The following is a 22,160-nucleotide window of genomic DNA, read 5'->3' as shown; positions in this document are numbered from 1 at the left end:
GCCCTTTTTTTACATTTTACATTTACGTCATTTATCAGACGCTCTTATCCAGAGGGACTTAATGTACATGGGGAGCTAACATTAGTAGTATGCATGTAAATATCTCATGGCTCAAAGTGAAGAGATTGACTTCATCACTACTTGTTTTTTAAATAAGTGCTGACAAGCTGAATGCACCAAGCTGTTCGTTTAACTTGTTATGGATAGGGGGCAGTATTTTCACGGCCGGATAAAAAATGTACCCGATTGAATCTGGTTATTACTCCTGCCCATAAACTAGAATATGCATATAATTGTTTGATTTGGATAGAAAACACCCTAAAGTTTCTAAAACTGTTTGAATGGTGTCTGTGAGTATAACAGAACTCATTTGGCAGGCCAAAACGTGAGAAGATTCTGTACAGGAAGTACCCTGTCTGACCATTTCTTGCCCTTCTTTGTCATCTCTATTCATTACAAAGGATCTCTGCTGTTACGTGACACTTCCTACGGCTCCAAAACCTGAATGACGTAATTCAAAGCCCTGGCTGAAACACACGAGCGCTTTTGCTAAGTGGTCTATCAGCAGACAAAAGGCTTAGGCGCGTGCACTGGCCGCCCCCGCCTTTCTGTTTTTCCCTCTTTTTACCGAAACGCAGATTCCCGGTCGGAATATTATCGCTTTGTTACGAGATAAATTGCATAAAAATTGATTTTAAACAGCGGTTGACATGCTTCGAAGTACGGTAATGGAATATTTAGAATTTTTTTGTCACGAAATGCGCCATGCACGCGACCCTTCTTTACCATTCGGATAGTGTCTAGAACGCACGAACAAAACGCCGCTGTTTGGATATAACGATGGATTCTTTGGGACCAAACCAACATTTGTTATTGAAGTAGAAGTCCTGGGAGTGCATTCTGACGAAGAACAGGAAAGGTAAGACCATTTTTCTTATAGTAAATCTGATTTTGGTGAAGGCTAAACTTGCCGGGTGTCTAAATAGCTAGCCCGTGATGGCTGGGCTATGTATTTAGAATATTGCAAAATGTGCTTTCACCAAAAAGCTATTTTAAAAATCGGACATATCGAGTGCATAGAGGAGTTCTGTATCTATAATTCTTAAAATAATTGTTATGCTTTTTGTGAACGTTTATCGTGAGTAATTTAGTAAATTGTTAGTAAATTCCCCGGAATTTGCGGGGGGTATGCTAGTTCTGAACGTCACATGCTAATGTAAAAAGCTGTTTTTTGATATAAATATGAACTTGATTGAACAAAACATGCATGTATTGTATAATATAATGTCCTAGGTGTGTCATCTGATGAAGATCATCAAAGGTTAGTGCTGCATTTAGCTGTCTTCTGGGTTTTTGTGACATTATATGCTAACTTGAAAAATGGGTGTCTGATTATTTCTGTCTGGGTACTCTGCTGACATAATCTAACGTTTTGCTTTCGCTGTAAAGCCTTTTTGAAATCGGACAGTGTGGTTAGATTAATGAGCGTCTTGTCTTTAAAATGCTGTAAAATAGTCATATGTTTGAAAAATGGAAGTTTTCGGATTTTAGAGGAATTTGTATTTCGCGCCACGCCCATCATTGGATATTGGAGCAGATGTTCCGCTAGCGGAACATCTAGATGAAAGATGTTAATAAGAAATTTGTGAAGTGGTTGAAAAACAAGTTTTAATGACTCCAACCTAATTGTATTTAAACTTCCGACTTCAACTGTATATATTCTTATTCCATCCCTTTACTCAGATTTGTGTGTATTAGGTAGTTGTTGTGGAATTCTTAGATTACTTGTTAGATATTGCTACACTGTCGGAACTAGAAGCACAAGCATTTCGCTACACTCGCAATAACATCTGCTAACCATGTGTATGTGACCAATAACATTTGATTTGATTTGTTTCCTTTTCCAAATCATGTCCAATTGAATTTACCACAGTGAAACATCAAGGCTGATCAATGGAAACAGAATGCACCTGAAGCTCAATTTCAAGTCTCATAAGAAAGGTTCTGAATAGATATGCAAACATTTCTCAAAAACTGTTTTCACTTCGCCATTATGGGGTATTGCGTGTATATTGTTGAGGAAATTGTTTTATTTATTCCATTTTACAATAAATCTGTAACGTAACAAAATGTGGAAAAAGTCAAGGGGTCTGAATACTTTCTGAATGCACTGTATGTTGTGGTGTAATAATGTTACATCATGTGCTGTTTTATCTTGTGTTTGTGTAATGTAAGTGCATTAATGTGTTTGGACCCCAGGAAGAAAGGAAAGGGGGATACAACTGAATGCCTTCAACTGAAATGTGTCTTCCGCTTTTAACCCAACCCCTCTGAGAAGCTGCTGCCAATAACCCGGACAGACATAGTACAAATCATACAGTAAAACACCCCAGCTCCCAGTTCCACAACAGAGTTCCGACAGGCAGGACAAGAGGGACAGAGAGAACACTGTCACTCACCAAGCCAGATATGCATAGTCTGAGATGCTTCACGCCCAGGATCCTGCACAGTGAGCCAATAACCAACCCAGACAGACACACACTTCATAGTCATATACCCCAGGCACAGGCTGTTGGAGATAAATGCAGGCCCAGGTAGGACAAGAGGACATAGAAAGCACCATCACCAAGCTAGACAGACATACAAACAGACAGACACGCACACACTGTGAGCCATAACCTACGCCGGTAACCTGGACAAAGGTGGTCATAACCAAACACATACGATACCCCTCACTGAAAGCTACCCCAGCTATTTCCACATAGCTATTTCATACATATTATGCGAATACACACTCAAGCAGTTAGCTCAGATTCCTCTCCTCTCCTCATCTGGGCTGTGTCCCACTACTGTAGTACCATTCGGGACACACCTCTGGTGTTTTCTAATTGTGAGCACTGGTGAGTACCGGTGACCTTGGTGTTGATCAAATAGAGCCTGTGGCATGGGGTCAGAGCTGAACACCTACAGACACACCTGAACGAGAACGAACAACGCTGGCAGCGAGAGCAATCAGTGGCAAGCACCGTCAGAGCGAGCAGTTTAGCGCAAGGAAGAGAGGGAATAGAGACAGAAGGAGAGGAAGATTGAGTGAATGAGAGAAAGAGAAAAAGGGAAAGCCTTGTGGCTAGGAATTTAAATTAAAGTAGTGTGTTTTTAGTGTTGCATCATGGGACGTGAGGCAGCGGCAAACCTCTTTGATTGGATCAATATTTTCCCTCCGCCACGGGGCTCTCTCTGTCGGCAAATGAATCTGAATTCATTTGAAGGTAGATGAGCCAAAGCTTAGTAGGTGGTAACCACTTTCCTGTCTCCCATTAAGAATGTTAGCATGTGTCCCAAATGGCACCCTATTCCCTTTATCGTGCACTACTTTTGACCAGGTGAGCGGTAGTGCAGTATATAGAGAATTGGGTGCCATTTGAGATGCATGCATAGCTTTGCAAGTACTCCTCAAGGGTAAACAGAGCAATGATAAAAAATGTTTACCTTATTGACCTTTTCTCATCAAAACTGCGCAATGTCGTATTGAACTATTTTGCTCTCAGAGTGCATTAAAACTCAGTTCAATTGTCTGTTTTAATATTTTGATGAAACACTTGTTTGTGTATAAAATCATATGTGTTCAGATTACTGATAACTGCTCTGAATGCGCATCTGAAGGTTGGTCAGGGCAAATCTTTGTGAAAGATTCAATAGATTTAGACAATAATAATAATAATAATAATAGACAGCCTAATGTGGAGCTGTTTTTCTTTGGCGGTAGAGGTGAGGCCTTGAAGACCTTGTCAATGAATGCAATCAATTCAGCATTGGTAATAATAAAACAGTTAAACAAACATAGGATGAATGGAACTAAATCAATTAAAATCAATTGAATAAAAATAATCACACAAAAGCCGTCGTGTTATGAAAAGAGAAAACTATGGAGTACGCATACAAAAAAACAAAACAAAACAATAATGGATGATTGCTACAAACCCCATCCTGAACAAAGGATAAGGAGAAAATAATAATTTAAGGACATAGAAAAGACACAAATTACTTTTATTTATGCCTAGTTACCTTCTAAATAGCACATTATGAGAATTTGGTCATAGCCAGAGAAGGGTATTATACTGTTGTGCTGAGTCACATTCCGCACACATCCTGGTTCCTGTCCAATCCACTCCTTTGGTTTGGAGGCTGGTGGCTCTGGCCCTCTACGGCTTTAAACCCCTTGTAATCATAGTAATAAAGCTTTACTATTCAATTATAGCCTCTTGAAGAACAGGGCAGATCCTTGTCGATCAAGGCAATTACAGGAAGAAAAAGAGAGACAAAACATAGTGTTAGTGCATTACTTTAATGTCGTAGAGTTTGGGGGTTATAATTAAGAACACTTTTACCTGGTTTTAATCTGACATCTCTATAACTAGAAACCAGTTTACAAGTAGGAAGCAATGTCATTATAATGTCCAATGTCAAAATTTGCCGACTGGGTATGATGGTTCACTGACCGCGCTTCAAATAGTGGAAAGGACATTGTCAAAGCATATATAGTAAATTATAAATAGTTGGTGATTGAAAATGGGGAATTCCAAGGGAGAGAACCCATTAACAGTGTCTTTTTTCCTCACAGTGGCACATACTCTCTAAACCGTATCAATCTTTCTTGAGCCACTAGCTCAGCAGTCGTTTGCCTTGCATTCCATTGCGAGCCTGGTTTGATCTCTTTATTATTGGAGGGAATCAATGGACGTGAAGCAACACATTTCAAATAAGCGGGACCAAGGAAGGAAGCCAGGGGGAAATACATGCCGCTTTTTTACTTTTCACACCTCCGATTTCCAATTTGCTGAGCAATAAGGTGAAATGAAAAAGAATCCTCGCCAAGTGAATGTAATTCAAATCTTGACAGAGACAAATGTCTATTAGGTGCCTTGCAATGTTCAAACGATGACAGCTGGGGTGTCTCAAGGTCTCGGGTAGCTAGATCTCTCGACTGAAAACAATGAAAATAAAGAAAAAAGGAGGGTAAACGGAAAAGGGGAACAAGGAGAAGTCTTGTTCTGCTGTCAAGTGCCTCTGGGGTTAGCTGCTCTAGCTGCCTACCTTGTGTGTGTTCGAAATTCATTCCAATCTATTCCGCCAAATATATTACCTGGGTTCGGCTTCAAAACACAACTACTACTACTACTTCCTTTCGCAGTGCCGAATTATGTCTTTGAGGTCGTTGAGAATAACAGAGCCCACATCAGTTTCAGAGCCCCAGTGAGAGGATAGAACTCTAAACCTTATAGCTTTTGATCTTATCCTCATAATCCAAGCAGTGACAAATCAGCTCAAAGTAGCAGAAAAGACCGGGAATGACAACGTTTGTTAAAATTCGCTAATTGTGTGTCTTTCTAGTCTTCTACTCTATATCCTATCAAACCGATGGCGATGTATATCAATTTCCCTGTCTGCTTATTCCATGTGATTAATCTAGAAAGCACGTCCTATTGGCTCTTGATTTATTAGCCCATTAGCGGCTCAATTTGATAGTCTGTTAATGCAAGTCATCCTGCATCTCTCTTGGAGTGGGAGCCATCCGTATACGTCTACGTCTCTGTCATCAACTCATTAGGCCAGAGCACTCATTGGGTTGGACTTGATTAGATCTGAGAGGTAGTCGGTCAATTAACGATGACAAAACGGGAGCCGTTGATTGGGCGGAACTTGCGGGTGCTAATGGTTTTTAGGGATAAACATCACTGTGAGTGTGTGTGTGTGTGTGTGTGACGCCATCATAGCTAGACTTGAGGGTCCAATTTGTGCTCTATGCCATGGGGAAGTATTGCTACTTCACTGGAGAAAGCCTTGGAAGAGAATCAGCACACCCACACCAGATCCTCTTAGTTAAGAGATAAGAGGATGATGAGTCTCCACCATTACTAAGGCTGAATTAAAGAGCCTTAACATAGCTGAAGTACACTTCAATAATTAGGAAATGGAAAAACCATCAAAGACTATTATATGTTGTTTTAAACTAAAGTGTTGTCTGGAGAAACATAGACTATGTTGTAAATCATTCTTCTCATGCCATTTCAAGCAAACTAAGAAGTGTATAACTTTGCACTTTAATGCTTGAATTGCATGTAATATTATAATATCTACTCTGTAATGTCATTTTAAACATTCTCCTTGCAGTTACGAGACAAAATTGCCTTGACCAAAAGTTCACACATTATCCCAGTGCATTTACAATGTTCTGTTTATATGGTATACTACATCTCTTCCACATCTAAGACCAAAGGTCACAGAAACATTAGACACAGACATCCAGGCACTTTCTCTCCTTAACAACTCTCCAACAATTCATCAAGAATGATGACTCACGAAAAGGCCCCGAGATCTGGCCTGCACGCAACTCCAAAATGGCGAGCCCAAACGGAGCGTTACGACTGAACACACTTTTAAAGAGCAAAGTACCCTCGTTGCCGCTAGGGTTGTGGAACGAAATGGGGCCGGTTATTTGGGCTCGATGGTGTGGTGATTGCTGTAAAGCACAGACAAAAGTGTTCCTGGGAAGGGAGTGATAGGGCCTAGAATCAGCCACTTGTTAAATCACACAGCTCAAATGACTCAAAATGGCCCCCTAAATGGGACACCTGACAACCAAACGACTGTAATCACAGTGACTTGACATGGTCTGTCCTTTCGGAGAGTTTCTGTCATATTCAGAAGCTCCACCAGGAACTATTGCCTAGAAATGTTAGCGAAAGTATGGAGCCCCTTAGGGGTCATGGCGGAGAAGAAATAAAACAGCCAGCTTAATCCCTTTTTCTTTTTATCTGTTCCCTCTGATTTTGTATTCGTCCCCTCTTCTTTTTATGTCGGCTATCTTGACAGTCCCACTTGGCCAACAACATACTGCAGCCTAAATGCTTCAAATGATGGTGATCAATGACCATTCAATAGCTTATTTTCATTTGCTTCCGAATCATAAGGGCATATTAGTAACGGCCGTTTAAAACCACTCAAGGTGCAAATATGGTGCAATGATGCACTCTCATCCCTAGGCAGGAATTCCGTCTGGCTTTGCTTCATGACCTTAGCTATTCTTTATCTATATTCCGAAGGAGTTCTTTAGAAACCTACTCTAGCCTGGCAATTAGCTCATTGCAACAAAGCAAATAGCTATCAGTTTTAGTTATGAACAAAGAGCCATCTATCTGTGCCTGGTTGGCTACGTCACACAAGATGTTCACCTGCCTAGCGCAGGGATGAGAGCGCATAATTGCACCTTTTACCCCCGAAGCCTCTTGGAAATGATGCACAATAAATTTGCATGCCTTTCCTTTCTGCCTCAGATGAGTCACATGCACAATTGTAAACAACATAAACACATCCAGGTGCTTGGATGCACCATGTTTTACGACAGGAGGCACCCAAAATTGACAACTGTTCATGTTGTCCAAGTTGCATAGATACGAGTTTGCACAAAGTGTAAACATACAGTACCAGTCAAAAGTTTGGACACAACCACTCATTCAGGGGGATTTTCTTTATTTTGATTATTTTCTACATCGTAGAATAATAGTGAAGGCATCAAAACTATGAAAAAACACATATGGAATCATGTAGTAACCAAAAGATTTTAAACAAATCAAAATATGTTTTATATTTCAGATTCTTCAAAGTAGCCACCCTTTGCCTTGATGACAGCTTTGCACACTCTTGGCATTCTCTCAACCAGCTTCACCTGGAATGCTTTTCCAACAGTCTTGAAGGAGTTCCCACATATGCTGAGCACTTTTTGACTGCTTTTCCTTCACTCTGCGGTCCAACTCATCCCAAACCATCTCAATTGGGTTGAGGTCGGGTGATTGTGGAGGCCAGGTCATCTGATGCAGCACTCCATCACTCTCCTACTTGGTCAAATAGCCCTTACACAGCCTGGAGGTGTGTTGGGTCATTGTCCTGTTGAAAAACAAATGATAGTCCCACTAAGCAAAAACCAGATGGGATTGCATATCGCTGCAGAATGCTGTGGTAGCCATGCTGGTTAAGTGTGCCTTGAATTTTAAATTAATCACAGACACCAGCAAAGCACCCCCACCATCACACCTTCTCTCCCATGCTTCACAGTGGGAACCACACATGCGCAGATCATCTGTTTACCTACTCTGCTTCTCACAAAGACACAGCGGTTAGAACCAAAAATCTCAAAGTTGGAATCAGACCAAAGGACAGATTTCCACAGGTCTAATGTTCATTGCTCGTATTTCTTGGCCCAAGCAAGTATCTTCTTCTTATTGGTGTCCTTTAGCAGTGGTTTCTTTGCAACAATTCAACCATGAAGGTCTGATTCACGTAGTCTCCACTGAACAGTTGATGTTGAGATGTGTCTGTTACTTGAATTCTGTGAAGCATTTATTTGGGCTGCAATATCTGAGGCTGGTAACTCTAATGACATCATCTGCAGCAGAGGTAACTCTGGGTCTTCCTTTCCTGTGTTGGTCCGCATAAGAGCCAGTTTCATTATAGAGCTTGATGATTTTTGCACTTGAAGAAATGCTCAAAGTTCTTGAAATCGACTGACTTTCATGTCTTAATTAAAGTAATGATGGACTGTCTTTTCTATTTGCTTATTTGAGCTGTTCTTGTCATAATATGGACTTGGTCTGTTACCAAATAGGGCTATCTTCTGTATCCCACCCCATACCTTGTCACAACACAACTGATTGGCTCAAACGCATTAAGAAGGAAAGAAATTCCACTAATTCACTTTTAAAAAGGCACACATGTTAATTGAAATGCATTCCAGGTGACTACCTCATGAAGCTGGTTGAGAGAATGCCAAGAGTGTGCAAAGCTGTCATCAAGGCAAAGAGTGACTACTTTGAAGAATCTCATATATATATATATATATATATATATATATATATATATATATATATATTTACACTTTTTTGGCTACTACATGATTCCATATGTGTTATTTCATAGTTTTGATTCTACAATGTATCCCACTATGATTCTACAATGTAGAAAATAGTAAAAATAAAGAAAAACCCTTGAATGAGAAGGTGTGTCCAAACTTTTGACTGGTACTGTCCATCATTCAGTTATGACTGCCAGTGAGGCTCCTGGCTTTTCAGGCTATTGAAATTCCTCTGGCTAGTTGAGGGGTTTTTCACACCCGTTACCTATTATTTGCCCTTATGATTTGGAGGCATATGAAAACACTGAAACTGGAAATAAGCTATTAAATGTTAAGTAATCATCACCATTTGAAGCATGTAATTTACTAATATAATGATATTCAGGCTGCAATATGTTTTCGGCAAGTGGGAAGAACATATTAGTCTACACAAGGAGAACATGGAACAAATAAAACATCTGAAGGAATGGATACAAAAAAACTAGGGAACGGATTTGCCTGCCAGTCTTTTTTTCTCTGTAAGAAAGTAAACATTTTCACAGCATTTCTAGGCTGCTTCCCCAACATAGCTAATTTCCAAACTGAAATTACTCTTGATTAAAAAATGTATTGCAACAGTGTTGAGTGTTTTGTATGTACATGCTTGTGAGTTTTTTGGGGAGTAGGGCGTGTACAAGATAATTGGCTGTACATCACCCTGTCTTGTTTTCCTGTGAAAAAAGAAACGGAATTCATGAGAGCTGCAATTACATTAATGGGCATCATTATTATTTTGATAGCAACAGTAGCGTTGCTATCAAGGGGAATATTTTAGAAGTTTACATTACCAGTGAAGAGTGGTTCAACTTACAACTTTAATGATCCTTTAAAGGTGTTATAAAGAGCACATAGTTTGCGGGCGTTTCTGTTATGTTCTTTTCAATTTATTTAAACCAGCACCACTGGTGTGTGTTAAAAGTGAGTAGTATATGATATTGTACAGGAGAATGATTACCTCTATGGTAGCTTTAAACAGAGACAAACACTCGCCATATCATTCAACATACAAAATGTTCCGTTCCATTCACATCCATCAGGCCATATGTTAAACACATAGGGGACATAAAACCAAGATGGATGCCAAAAATCCTACAGAAAGGAGATCATTCAAAAAGAAACAGCCGGGACGAGACAGAATTTAGGAGGGAAATAGGGAAGACTCTATAGTGATTCAGGAGGTCTGACGTGAGTGGTGCTATGATTTAAGAAGGATAGAGGGAAAGGAACCAAGGGCAGAGTGGCAATCAATGACATTTTTCAAAGGGGAGTTCATGGATGGAAAAAAGTAAGGGAGAGGGGAGGTTAGTGGCAGTTCATTGCAAGACAATCTAGGAGAGAGAAAGAATGGGAGGAGAGGCGGACAAAAGAAAAGCAACAATTTTAGACCCAGGGAATGCATAATGCATAAAGAGGGAGAATTAAATAGAGATTGTTTAGAAAAGAAACACAGAGAGAGGCATATAGTAGATCCTTGGAGGTTATACAGCATATCAGATACACTGCAGGTAGGCATTTAATGGTGTCACTACAATATCAAAAGTCAAACAATTTGGATGTGTTCAGTGAGGGGAACTATTCAGAAGTTTGCAGTAATAAATATAATGAATAGATCTGTCACGAATCCCTATTCAACAGACAATCATATCTATTCTACATAATACATTTATCTTATTTTTCTTTAACATTTCACCCTCCTGAATAGACCCCACGGGCGGCGATTAATGACGAATACTGATAGGTGACTCCATTGTCATTGGTAAATTTTGGCCACTCCTTTCCCTCTCATTGGACCCATCAACAGGAAATAAACTGGGATAAAAGTAAACATTTAAAAAAAAAAAATTGCCCCCTGTCTCTCACTCCCTCTGTTCGCTAATGACAGGAGGCAGCCAATTGAAGTGACTCGGCTTAAGCACTGTGTTCGCAGCCTTGTTTTCCATTTAAGGGGCAGCGCACACACACACACACACACACACACACACACACACACACACACACACACACACACACACACACACACACACACACACACACACACACACACACACACACACACACACACACACACACACACACACACACACGATCACACACACAAACTCACAGGCAGTTTAGCCACTCCAGTAATGAGAGAGGCAAACAGTCGCTCCTTCATGAGCAGCAGCAGAAACGACCTAAGCAACAAAAAGAGTAAACACTAAAGAAAGCACGCTCCCCTTGTTTTTTGAATCAGGCTCCACAGGGGGGCAAATATATGGAAGTGGTGACTCACTGTAAACTGTTATTTTTGTGATGGTTTGTGTATGTGTGTGTGTGTGGTTTTACATAAAACTCTGGGGACTGTTTGATAATGATAAGCATCCTACAGCCTCTTCTCTCCCAGGAACATTGAGAGGCCCCGACAGATACGCTTTTCAAACAGCATGGCCTAATCAAACCAACGCTCTCTGCGTTTGATCCTGCTCCCTTTGCCCACACATAACCCCAATAGAAGGTGATTGGAGTGTGTGCTCATAACTCTACAGTGGGTTTACCTGGGTGAGTAGGTACAGTAAAGTGTGTGTATGTACAGTGCCTTCAGAAAGTATTCGGACCCCTTGACTTTTTCCACATTTTGTTACGTTATAGCCGTATTCTACAATTGATTCAATATTTTTTTCCCCTCATCAATCTACACACAATACCCCATAATGACAAAGCAAAAACAGGTTTTTAGAATGTTTTGCTCATTTATAAAACATGAAAAACTGATATTTCACATTTACATAGGTATTCAGACCCTTTACTCAGTTCTTTGTTGAAGCACCTTTGGCAGCGATTACAGCATTGAGTCTGTCAGGTTTGATGGGGAATGTTGCTGCACAGCTATTTTCAGGTCTCTCCAGAGATGCTTGATCGAGTTCAAGTCTGGCTGGGATCTGGATGGAGAGGACATTTAGAGACCTGTCGCGAAGCCACTCCTGCGTTGTCTTGGCTGTGTCCTTAGGGTCGTTGTCCTGTTGGAAGGTGAACCTTCACCCCAGTCTGAGGTCCTGAGCGCTCTGGAGCAGGTTTTCATCAAGGACCTCACTGTACTTTGCTCTGTTCACATTTGCCTCGATCCTGACTAGTCTCAGAGTCCCTGCAGCTGAAAAACATCCCCACAGCATGAAGCATTGGGCCGACCAACCAGTGCTCCTGCACATTGGCTAACCGGGCTATCTGCATTGTGTCCCGCCACCCGCCACCCACCACCCGCCAACCCCTCTTTTACGCTACTGCTACACTCTGTTCATCATATATGCATAGTTACTTTAACCATATCTACATGTACATACTACCTCAATCAGCCTGACTAACCGGTGTCTGTATGTAGCCTCGCTACTTTTATAGCCTCACTACCGTATGTAGCCTGTCTTTTTACTGTTGTTTTATTTCTTTACTTACCTATTGTTCACCTAATACCTTTTTTGCACTATTTGTTAGAGTCTGTAAGTAAGCATTTCACTGTAAGGTTGTATTCGGCGCACGTGACAAATAAACTTTGATTTGATTTGCTGCCACCACTATGCTTCACCATTGGGATGGTGCCAGGTTTCCTCCAGACGTGAAGCTTGGCATTCAGGCCAAAGAGTTTAATCTTAGTTTCATTAGACCAGAGAATCTTGTTTCTCATGGTCTGAGAGTCTTAGGTGCCGTTTGGCATACTCCAAGCAGGCTGTCATGTGCCTTTTACTGAGGAGTGGCTTCTGTCTGGCCACTCTACCATAAAGGCCTGATTGGTGGAGTGCTACAGAAATGGTTGTCCTCCTGGAAGGTTCTCCTATCTCCACAGAGGAACTCTAGATCTCTGACAGAGTGACCATCAGGTTCTTGGTCACCTCCCTGACCAAGGCCCTTCTCCGCCAATTGCTATGTACAGTGTGTGCAAATGTAGAAGAGTAGGGAGATAGGCAATAAATAGGCCATAGAGGCGAAATAGAGGCGATTGCTCAGTTTGGCTGGGCGGCCAGCATTAAGAAGAGTCTTGGTTGTTCCAAACATCTTCCATTTAAGAATGAACTGTGTTCTTGGGGACCTTCAATGCTGCAGAATGTTTTTGATAGCCTTTCCCTGATCTGTGCCTCGACACAATCCTGTCTTGGAGCTCTACGGACAATTCCTTCGACCTCATGGCTTGGTATTTGCTCTGACATTCAATGTCAACTGTGGGACCTTAATTAGACAGGTGTGTACCTTTCCAAATCATGTTCAATCAATTGAATTTACCACAGGTGTACTCCAATCAACTTGTAGAAACATCTCAAGGATAGGATGATTAATGGAAACAGGATGCACCTTGGCTAAATTGCGGGTCTCATAGCAAAGGAGCTGAATACTTATGTAAATAAGGTATTTCAGTTTTTTATTTTTAATACATTTGCAAACATTTCTAAAAACCTGTTTTCGCGTTCTCATTATGGGGTATTGTGTGTAGTTTGCTGATAATTATTTTAAAATGTTTTAATCCATTTTAGAATAAGGCTGTAACATACATTTTTTTGAAAAAGTCAAGGGGTCTGAATACTTTCCGAAGGCACTGTATGTGTTTGTGCCCAGCAGTGTGTGTCACAGGAGGTTGGTAAGGGGAGGACGGCTCATAATAATGAATGGAATGGAGTAAATGGAATGGTATCAAACACATGGAAACCAGCTGTACTATGAGCCCGTCCCCCCATTTAAAGTGTCACCAGCCACCACTAGTGTGTGTGTGTGTGCGTGCGGGCATCTGTGAGTGTCAGTGAATATAAACACAACTTTGTGTCTGTCTGTGTGCATAACTGTCTTTGTGTGTGTGTTTGTCTAAGGATTTTTGTCAGTATGTGTGCACATGACGGTCTGTGTATGCATGCTTGAACATGCAAGTCCCACAACTGTGTGTACCTATGATGTCGGGTTTCTGGGGCATGAAGAACTGGTAGAAGGTGGGCTCCGAGAGGCCCTTGACGTTGCGAGCTGTGATCTCCACCTCGTAGCGCGTGTTCCACTGCAGCGGCTGCAGCAGGGCAAAGTCATGCTGCCCCGACACCAGCTTTGTCATCCACTGCTCCTCCTTGTCCTATGGAGAGGGGGTGGAGGGTGGAGAGAGCAGAGGGAGAGAAGCAAAAAGAGAGAAAGGGGGAGGGGAATATGGGAGGGAGAGAGACAGAGGGTTAGATGGGGAACAGGGTATTGAGGGAGGAAGGGGGAAAGAAGAAAGGATCAGAGAAAGAAAGGGGAAGAGAGAGGGAGAGAGAGAGTGTTAAAGACAGTATAAGAACAAGTACGCTCAGTAAGTTACAGCCTTTGTATACACTTCATCTTTATATGATCAAATCAAATATAGATCAAAGTACACTACATGGCCAAAAGTAGGTGGACTCCCCTTAAAATGTGTGGATTCAGCTATTTCAGCTACAACTGTTGCTGACAGGTTTCTTTAAATCGAGCACACAGCCATGCAATCTTCATAGACAAACACTGGCAGTAGAATGGCCTTACTGAAGAGCTCAGTGACTTTCAACGTGGCACCGTCATAGGATGCCACCTTTCCAACAAGTCAGTTTGTCAAAGTTCTGCCCTGCTAGAGCTGCCCTGGTCAACTGTAAGTGCTGTTTTTGTGAAATGGAAACATCTAGGAACAACAACGGCTCAGCCGCGAAGTGGTAGGCCACACAAGCTCGTCACTACCAAGTTCCAAACCGCCTCTGGAAGCAACGTCAGCACAAGAACTGTTTGTCGGATGCTTCATGAAATGAGTTTCCATGGCCGAGTAGCCGCACACAAGACATCGGCCGGAGTGATGTAAAGCTTGCCGCCTTTGGACTCTGGAGCATTGAAAACACGTTCTCTGGAGTGATGAATCACGCTTCACCATCTATCAGTCCAACAGACACAAATGGGTTTTGCAGATGCCAAGAGAATGCTGCATAGCGACAAATGTAAAGTTTGGTGGAAGGGGAATAATGGTCTGCGGCTGTTTTTCATAGTTCGGGCTAATCCCCTTAGTTCCAGTGAAGGGAAATCTTAACGCTACAGCATACAATTACATTCCAGACGATTCTATGCTTACAACTTTGTGGCAACAGTTAGGGGGAAGGCCCTTTCCTGTATCAGCATGACAATGCCCCCGTGCAAAAAGTGAGGTCCATACAGAAATGGTTTGTTGAGATCAGTGTGGAAGAACTTGACTGACCTGCACAGAGCCCTGGACTGAACCCCATGAAACACCTTTTGGCTGAATTGGAACACCGACTGTGAGCCTCACTAATGCTCTTGTGGCTGAATGGAAGCAAGTCCCTGCAGCAATGTTCCAGTATCTAGTGGAAAGCCTTTCCAGAAGAGTGGAGGCTGGCAAAAGGGGGACCAACATATTGATTTCCATGATTTTGGAATGAGATGTTCGACGAGCAGGTGTCCACATACTTTTGGCCATGTAATGTAATTACATTGTGAGTGTACCTAACCTTTATGTTTGTCTGAAAAATCTGAGAAAATATTATTTTGAGCCAGAGTCAAGAACATTGTTGTAATAGATCCAAATCAAATCCAAATCAAATCCGGTTTTATTTGTCATATGCTTAAAACTTCTTCAGCCTACCATCCCGTTAGCGGGATCATTTTCCAGCGAAAACTCCTAGCGACATTAGCATAACGAAATTCAATATTTTTTTTTTTTCAAATATAGGGCTGTCTCATATCGTTTTATAGATACACCTCTCTTGAATCGACCCTCGTTGTCCGATTTCAAAAAGGTTTTACAGGAAAAGCACAATATTAGATTATGTTAGAGGAGTACATTGTAAAAGTCGCATCATATGAATTTTCCGAGCAAGCACACCCATCACATATAACCAAAAAACAGCTAAATGCAGCACTAACCTTTTACAAACTTCATCAGATGACACACCTAGGACATCATGTTACACACAGCATGCAATCTTTTGTTCAATAAAGGTCATATTTCTATATAAAAACAGCATTTTACATCGGCACCTGAGGTTGACTAACTATTTTCCCATATAATGCGTCCCGGGAAACAGTGCTACAATTTTATAAATTACTATTCGAAAACGATTTTTTTAATATATATTGTCAATCTAAGATTTATAGATGAATATCTCTTGAAAACACCTGTCAAAACAGATTTTAAATTAACTTTACAGGGTAATCACACTTTGAGATCAAATGGGATGCGATACCCAGAAATTGAGCTCGAAAACCTAGCTCGGCGCCATCTTTGAACATTTGAGCAAGTAACATCTGATATTGTATAATATCGCCAATAATCCCTCACCTTTAGTTGTCTTCATCAGAAAACACTTCCCGATGTCCCAGGTCCATGACAAATGTATTTTCGGTCGAAAAAGTCCATGCTTTATGTTCCATTAGCTTCCTGTCGTTAGCGCGTCCTAAGGCTGTAATCAAATGTTGTTCCGTGCGCGGCACCTGTCTAACGCAAAATGACTGTTTACGGTAAGTTAGGGTCGTTCAAACATGTCAAACGTTGTATCAAGTAATCGTCAGGGCCTGTTTCAACAAGAGAGCCAATCAGATTCGAGTGGGACGATGTCATTGTGTTTCAAAAGGCTTCCAAAGGTGGGGGCAGACACGGCCGCCGACGTCACAATGCTCATGGCCCTACTACTCTGACCAATTGCCACATCGTCTCTTTCACTGAGTTTCTACCGCAGAACCCTCAAAACACTTTGTAAAGACTGGGGACATCTAGTGGAAGCACTGGAAAGTGCTCAATCTTCATTTTTTTACGTTGTGATTTATAGGTAAGGCTGTGAAGTCGAGTCCACAATTCAGATTTCCACTTCCTGGTTCAATCGGTCTCGGGGTTTTGACTGCCATACGAGTTCTGTTATACTCACAGACACCATTCAAACAGTTTTAGAAAATTTAGGGTGTTTTCTATCCATATAAAATAAGTATATGCATGTCTTAGCTTCTGACTTTGATTAGTAGGCCGTTGAAAATGGGAACGATTTTTTTCCAAAATGCGCTGTGGCGCCCCCTATCCTAGGGTAAATCCAACAGGTTAATAAACAACAGGTTTAGACTAACAGTGACATGCTTTGTTACTTACTTCCGAGCAAAGCAGAGAGAAAAATAAAACAATTATAGGAAAATAACAACATAAGGAATAAATACACATTAAGTAACAATAACTATGCTATATACATGGGGTACCGGGGCGAGTCAATGTGCAGGGGTACGAGGTAATTTAAGTAGATATGTAAATATAGGTAGGGGAAAAGTGACTAGGCAACAGGATAGACAAACAGTGGCAGGAGCATGTGTGATGAGTCAAAAGATTTAGTGCAAGAAGTGTCAATGCTAGTCCAGGTAGCGATTTGGTTAACTATTTAGCAGTCTTATGGCTTGGGGGTAGAAGCTGTTCAGAGTCGTGTTGGTTCCAAACTTAGTGCATCCGTGCCGCTTCCTATGCGGTAGCACAGTCTATGGCTTCGGTGGCTGGAGTCTTTGACAATTTTTAGGGCCTTATTTGGACTAAATGCTCAACAAGTTTGGAAAGTTGTTATATCATTTCAACAAAAGACAATAATTTGTTAATTGGACAAAAAAAGTAAAAATCTGCTAATCGCACTGTGGACATATTAGACTTCAGAATTGCATTGGGGGCATACCTATATTTCAGTGTACAGCCTTACCTATGGACAGCCTTACCTATGGATCAATGAAATAGAGTATCAGTCTACTCAGCGACACCCACAGAACATAAATAGTAGCGTCACAGCTCTTATTGAGGGAATTTGACTACCCTATTTCATTGATCCACAATCCAATGGTAAGGATGGACAATGCAATACGAATGTCCAATAGGATACACATAGTAGGTTGACTGACAAGCTTAATATGGCTCATTTCACAGTGGTTTCAGAGTCCCGCAATATGAGGTACAACAACTCTTCAAAGTTGTGTTTTGTGGGTGTCACCGAGTAGACTGCACATGACCTTGGCAAAAGGGGGCATGATTTGTTGGCATAATTGTGATCCAAACTCAACCTTAATTTACTTGTTGTGACGTACTGAGGTTCCAAACTCCGTTTTAGACGAGACTAACTTTATGTCCAAAATTATCCTATTTACACTTTGCAGTCAATTTTGACACTAGAATAAATGTTTCTGTTTTGAAAGGGATTAGTTGGCTTTTAGGGGCAGTGAAAATACCTTTTCTTTTTTTTTAAGAATATCTTTTCCTTTTTTTCAGCACAACATGAAGGAATGCACAGGAAATGGCTTAGTGATGCCCCACTAAGAATGCAGGTAAAACACATTTGCAGTTCTCATAGCAACCTGAGGGCCCATGAAAAATATTTTCAGCCTCCTGAGGGGGGAGGAGCCATTGTCGTGCCTTCTTCAAGACTATTTTGGTATTTGTGCACCATGTTAACTCCTTAGTGATGTGAACACCAAGGAACCTGAAGCTCTCGACCCACTCCTCTACAGCCCTGTCAATGCGGATGGGGGCATGCTTGGCCCTCCATGTCTTGTAGTCCACGATCAGCTCTCTCGTCTTGCTGACATTGAGGGAGAGGTTGTTGTTCTGGAACCGCACTGCCAAGTAACTGACCTCTTCCCTATAGGCTGTCTCATCATCATAAGTGATCAGGCCTACCCCCGTCATGTCGTCAGCAAACTTAATGATGGTGTTGGAGTCATGCACGGCCATGCAGTCATGGGTTAAGAGGGAGTACAGGAGGGGACTAAGCATGGACCCCTGAGCCCCGTGTATGAGGATCAGCGTGGCAGATGTGTTTTTGCCTACCCTCACCACCTGGGAGCAGCCCGTCAGGAAGTCCAGGATCCAGTTGCAGAAGGTGTTCAGTCCCTGGATCCTGAGCTTAGTGATGAGCTTGGAGGGCACTATTGTGTTGAACGCTGAGCTATACTCAATGAACAGCATTCTCACATAAGTGTTCCTCTTGTCCAGGTGGGAGAGGGCAGAGTGAAGTGCAATAGCAACTGCGCCATCTGTGAATCTGTTGGGGCGGTATGCAAATTAGAGTGGGTCTAGCGTTTCTGGGATGATGATGTTGATGTGGGTCATGACCAGCCTTTCAAAGGACTTCATGGCTACAGATGTGAGTGTTACGGGTCGGTAGTCATTTAGGCAGGTGATCTTAGTGTTCTTGGGCACAGGCACTATGGTGGTCTGCTTAAAACATGTTGGTATTACAGACTCGGACAGGGAGAGATAGAAAATGTCAGTGAAGACACTTGCCAGTTGCTCGCAGTACACGTCCTGGTAATCTGTCTGAATGTTGACCTGTTCAAAGGTCTTACTCACATCGGCTGCGGAGAGCGCGATCACACAGTCTTCCAGAACAGCTGGTGCTCTCATGCATGTTTCAGTGTTATTTGCCTAGAACTAGTTTAGCTCGTCTTGTAGGCTCCTGTCACTGGGCAGCTCTCGGCTGTGCTTCCCTTTGTAGTCTGTAATGGTTTGCAAGCCCTGCCACATCCGATGAGCATCAGAGCCGGTGTAGTACGATTCCATCTTAGTCCTGCATTGACGCTTTGCCTGTTTGATGGTTCGTTGGTGGGCATAACAGGATTTCTTATAAGCTTCCGGGCTAGAGTCCCGGTCCTTGAAAGCGGCAGCTCTAGCCTTTAGCTCAGTGCGGATGCTGCCTGTAATCCATGGCTTCTGGTTGGGGTATGTACGTACGGTCACTGTGGGGACGACATCATCGATGCACTTATTGATGAGGCCAGTGACTGATGTGGTGTACTTCTCAATGCCATCGGAAGAATCCCGTAACATATTCCAGTCTGTGCTAGCAAAACAGTCCTGTAGCTTAGCATCTGCTTCATCTGACCACTTTTTTATTTATCTAGTCACTGGTGATTCCTGCCTTAATAATTTTTGCTTGTAAACAGGAATCAGGAGGATAGAATTATGGTTGGATTTGCCAAATGGAGGGCGAGGGAGAGCTTTGCATGTGTCTTTGTGTGTGGAGTATAGGTTGTCCGGGGTTCTTTTCCCTCTGGTTGCACATTTAACATGCTGATAGAAATTTGGTAAAACGGATGTAAATTGAGGATACAATCCCGTTAACGGAATTGGTTGGACAACAGCCAGTGAGATAGCACGGCGCGATATTCAAAACAAAATAATCTCAAAATTAAAATTCAAGTATTATACGGCATTTTAAAGATACTCTACTCGTTAATCCAATCACATTGTCCGATTTCAAAAAGGCTTTACGGTGAAAGCAAAACATTAGATTATTTTAGCATAGCACCTCAGCAACAAAAAAAAGAAGCAATTTTCCAAGCACGATAGCATCACAAAACCAGATATACAGCTAAAATTAAGCACTAACCCTTGACAATCTTCATCAGATGACACTCCTAGGACATCATGTTAGACAATACATGCATTTTTTGTTCGATCAAGTTTATTTTTATATCCAAAAACCCAATTTTTACATTGGTGCGTGACGTTCAGAAAATGTTTTCTCCCCATAACACCCGGTGAATAGGCACATTTAATTTACGGAATAACTCAAAAACATTGAAAAAATGTATTACAATTATTTAAAGAATTAGAGATAATCTACTCCTTTATGCAACCACTTTGTCAGATTTCAAAATAACGTTACGGAAAAAGCACATTGTTCAATATTCTGAGTACAGAACTTAGCCTTCAATGCTAAGCTATACAGTTAGCCTACAACCACGGCGTCGACAAATCTCTAACAATATGTTCGAAATATTTACTTACCTTTGCTGATCTTCGGCGGAATGCACTCAGATGGGCACCCACTTCCACAAGAAATGTTCATTTGTTCTGCAAAGTCCATCATTTATGTCCAAATACATCCGTTTTGTTGACCCATCCAGAACACTTTACAATGCTATGTGGCGTGGACGCAAATCCATAGACGAAATGTTCAAAGTTCCATTACCGTTTGTAGAAACACGTCAAACGATGTTTACAATCAATCCTTTAGGGTATTTTTTTACGTAAAATTGCGATTATTTTACAACCAGGCAATAGCTATTCATCCCAGAAGAAAAATATAAAAACAATGACGTCACGTGTACGCCCATCATAATACACCTCTCCTCAGACTGGCCAATGATTGACTGAGCCAAAATGATCTGCCCGGTAACAGATGACGGTTGAAACCAGTTCATAAAGATTGTTGACAGCCAATGGAAGAGTTAGGAGGTGTAACGTAAATCCTATGTCACTGTAGTTTTCCAAGGGATTCAAAACAAAAACTACATTTCTAAATTCTCCCACTTCCTGATTCAATTTTTCTCATTTTTTTGCCTGCCATATGAGTTCTGTTATACTCACAGACACCATTCAAACAGTTTTAGAACCTTCACAGTGTTTTCTATTCAAATCTACTAATAAATGCATATTCTATTTTCTGGGCCAGAGTAGTAACCTGTTCAAATTGGGTACGTTTTTCATCCGGCCGTGAAAATACTGCCCCCTAGCCCCTAGAGGTTAAAGTCCCCGGCTACTAGGAGCACCACCTTTGGGTGAGCGTTTTCTTGTTTGCTTATGGTGGAATACAGCTCATTCAATGCTGTCTTAGTGCCAGCCTCTGACTGTGGTGGTATGTAAACAGCTACAAAGAATACAAATGAAAACTCTCTTGGTAGGTAGTGTGGTCTCCAGCTTATCATGAGATATTCTACCTCAGGCGAGCAATAGCTTGAGACTTCCTTAGATATCGTGCACCAGCTGTTATTTACAAAAATACATAGTCCGCTGCCCCTTATCTTACCAGATGCCGCTGTTCTATCCTGCCGGTACATCATATAACCAGCAAGTTGTATGTTGATATTATCGTCGTTCAGCCACGACTCCGTGAAGCATAAGATGTTACAGTTTTTAATGTCCCGTTGGTAGTTTAATCTTCCTTGTAACTCATCGATTTTATTCTCCAAGGAATGCATGTTTGCTAGCAGAACGGAGGGAAGTGGGGGTTTATTGGATCGTCTACGAATTCTCAGAAGGCAGCCTGCCCTTCGGCCCCTCTTTCTCCACCTTTTCTTCACACAGATCACGGGGATCGGGGCCTGTTCCTGAGGAAGCAGTATATCCTTCGTGTCGGGCTCGTGAAAGGAAAAAAAGGAATTCTGCTAGTCCGTAAGGAGAGTAATCGCAGTCCTGATGTCTAGAAGTTATTTTCGGTCATATGAGATGGTAGCGGCAAAA

General features: G+C 41.6%; 1 protein-coding gene across 3 annotated transcripts in view; it reads right to left on the bottom strand.

Annotated features, from left to right (window-relative positions):
* LOC115195911 (neural cell adhesion molecule 2) overlaps positions 1–22,160 on the bottom strand; it is a 446,035-nt gene that overhangs the window by 18,990 nt on the left and 404,885 nt on the right. For all 3 annotated transcript variants that reach the window (XM_029756255.1, XM_029756257.1, XM_029756256.1), the window contains exon 14: positions 13,850–14,024. In XM_029756255.1, coding sequence (XP_029612115.1) covers positions 13,850–14,024 — 175 coding nt within the window. The remainder of the gene's footprint in view (positions 1–13,849; positions 14,025–22,160) is intronic.

The sequence above is a fragment of the Salmo trutta genome, chromosome 6, assembly GCF_901001165.1.
Source record: "Salmo trutta chromosome 6, fSalTru1.1, whole genome shotgun sequence".
Taxonomy (NCBI): domain Eukaryota; kingdom Metazoa; phylum Chordata; class Actinopteri; order Salmoniformes; family Salmonidae; genus Salmo; species Salmo trutta.
The sequence above is the reverse complement of the archived record's forward strand: the minus strand, read 5'-3'. Positions and strand labels throughout refer to the sequence as shown.